This window comes from Opisthorchis viverrini, assembly GCF_000715545.1.
Source record: "Opisthorchis viverrini unplaced genomic scaffold opera_v5_32, whole genome shotgun sequence".
NCBI classification, from domain to species: Eukaryota; Metazoa; Platyhelminthes; class Trematoda; order Opisthorchiida; family Opisthorchiidae; genus Opisthorchis; species Opisthorchis viverrini.
Window position 1 is genome coordinate 1,904,045 of NW_008751687.1, and position 1,210 is coordinate 1,905,254.

At 51.2% G+C, this 1,210-nt stretch overlaps 1 protein-coding gene across 1 annotated transcript in view; it reads right to left on the minus strand.

Moving 5' to 3' along the window:
• Nucleotides 1–1,210, minus strand: part of T265_02538 (hypothetical protein) — a gene marked incomplete at both ends in the record, with an annotated part of 25,131 nt that overhangs the window by 22,208 nt on the left and 1,713 nt on the right. The window contains one exon of the mRNA XM_009166801.1: nt 1,001–1,088. Within this exon, the coding sequence (XP_009165065.1) occupies nt 1,001–1,088 (88 nt within the window). The remainder of the gene's footprint in view (nt 1–1,000; nt 1,089–1,210) is intronic.

The following is a 1,210-nucleotide window of genomic DNA, read 5'->3' on the forward strand; positions in this document are numbered from 1 at the left end:
GTTTCTGCGGCGATGTCTCATGTACTTGAACAGTACGTTTTTGTTTTTTTCGGGCGAGTTCAAGAACGGTGGCTTGTTTTCGTATGTTCCATTGACGGATTTCCGATTTACATCGGTTCTGCATTTCACGAAATGCCGGCTCGCCTTCTATATCCCCTGTAGTCAACTTTTAGAAAATGAGGTGGGTTTTTTCCGAAGTCGCCGAATCCCTTTTTGGCATCCTGCGGTTCATCTGAGTGCGTGCCGGTATTTTGGGACGGACGTCACGTCAGCCTCGTGAACTTTCTGGACAATGGTCCTATATAGTTCTTCCATCGGAGGTGGTCCCAGTGCGACTCGTTCAAGGACGATGCGCATTCCTGAGAAGTCTGCACGGTAGAAGTCTTGATACCACGTTTGAGGTTCGGGATATCTGGCCCAATAGCAGATGAAATCAAAGGTCAGCACACAGTGGTCGCTATGCCCCAGTGGAGCGTTAATTGTTACCTGATCAACGAAGTGTCTTTCGTTGGTGATGACCAAATCCAGGAGGGATGGTAGTTGGCCTGCGCGGTATCTGGTGGGTGAAACGACATGTTGGGTCCAAGCGCTCTGTTGAACGACTTCAAACAGCGCCGCTGCAAAAGGTCCGCCTGATTGGACGCGCTGGAGCTCAATCTAGGAGGCCTTTGGGGCGTTGAAGTCACCTGCCAGCTAGAGCTGAGTGAACTGGTTGTTGGAGGGGAGTTTCTCAAGGGTTTGTATGAGGAATTGGTCATCTTCAGTGGGCTCGAATGGCTACGATATACCACGCCGAGAAGGAGAGAACGGACCTGCCCAGCGGGATTTGAACCCATAGTGCATAGCAAAAGGGTGCAGGGGGGTGTCGGGGAGGACAATCGGGATTAGTGGGGCCGCATGTATGTAGAGAGTAACCCCGCCTGCCCGCCCTCGTTTAGAGTCAGCTCGAAAAATGGAGTAACCCCACACAGAATCAAACTTCGCAAGGACAGCAACTTACCCATATCGCCAATAAGAAGCAGCTTCAACACCACATCTGTCTGTGGTGCGACTCCCCTCTCCATAAGCGATGTCAGCAGCGCACCAGACTCAAATCTGACGTATGATTGGTTGGCAAATTATCACGGAATCACGGATTCACGGATTGATACACAGGATCGAGGCTTTTGCCCAAGTTTCCCGGGTCGGTTTTGTTCTTGTCGGTCAGTGG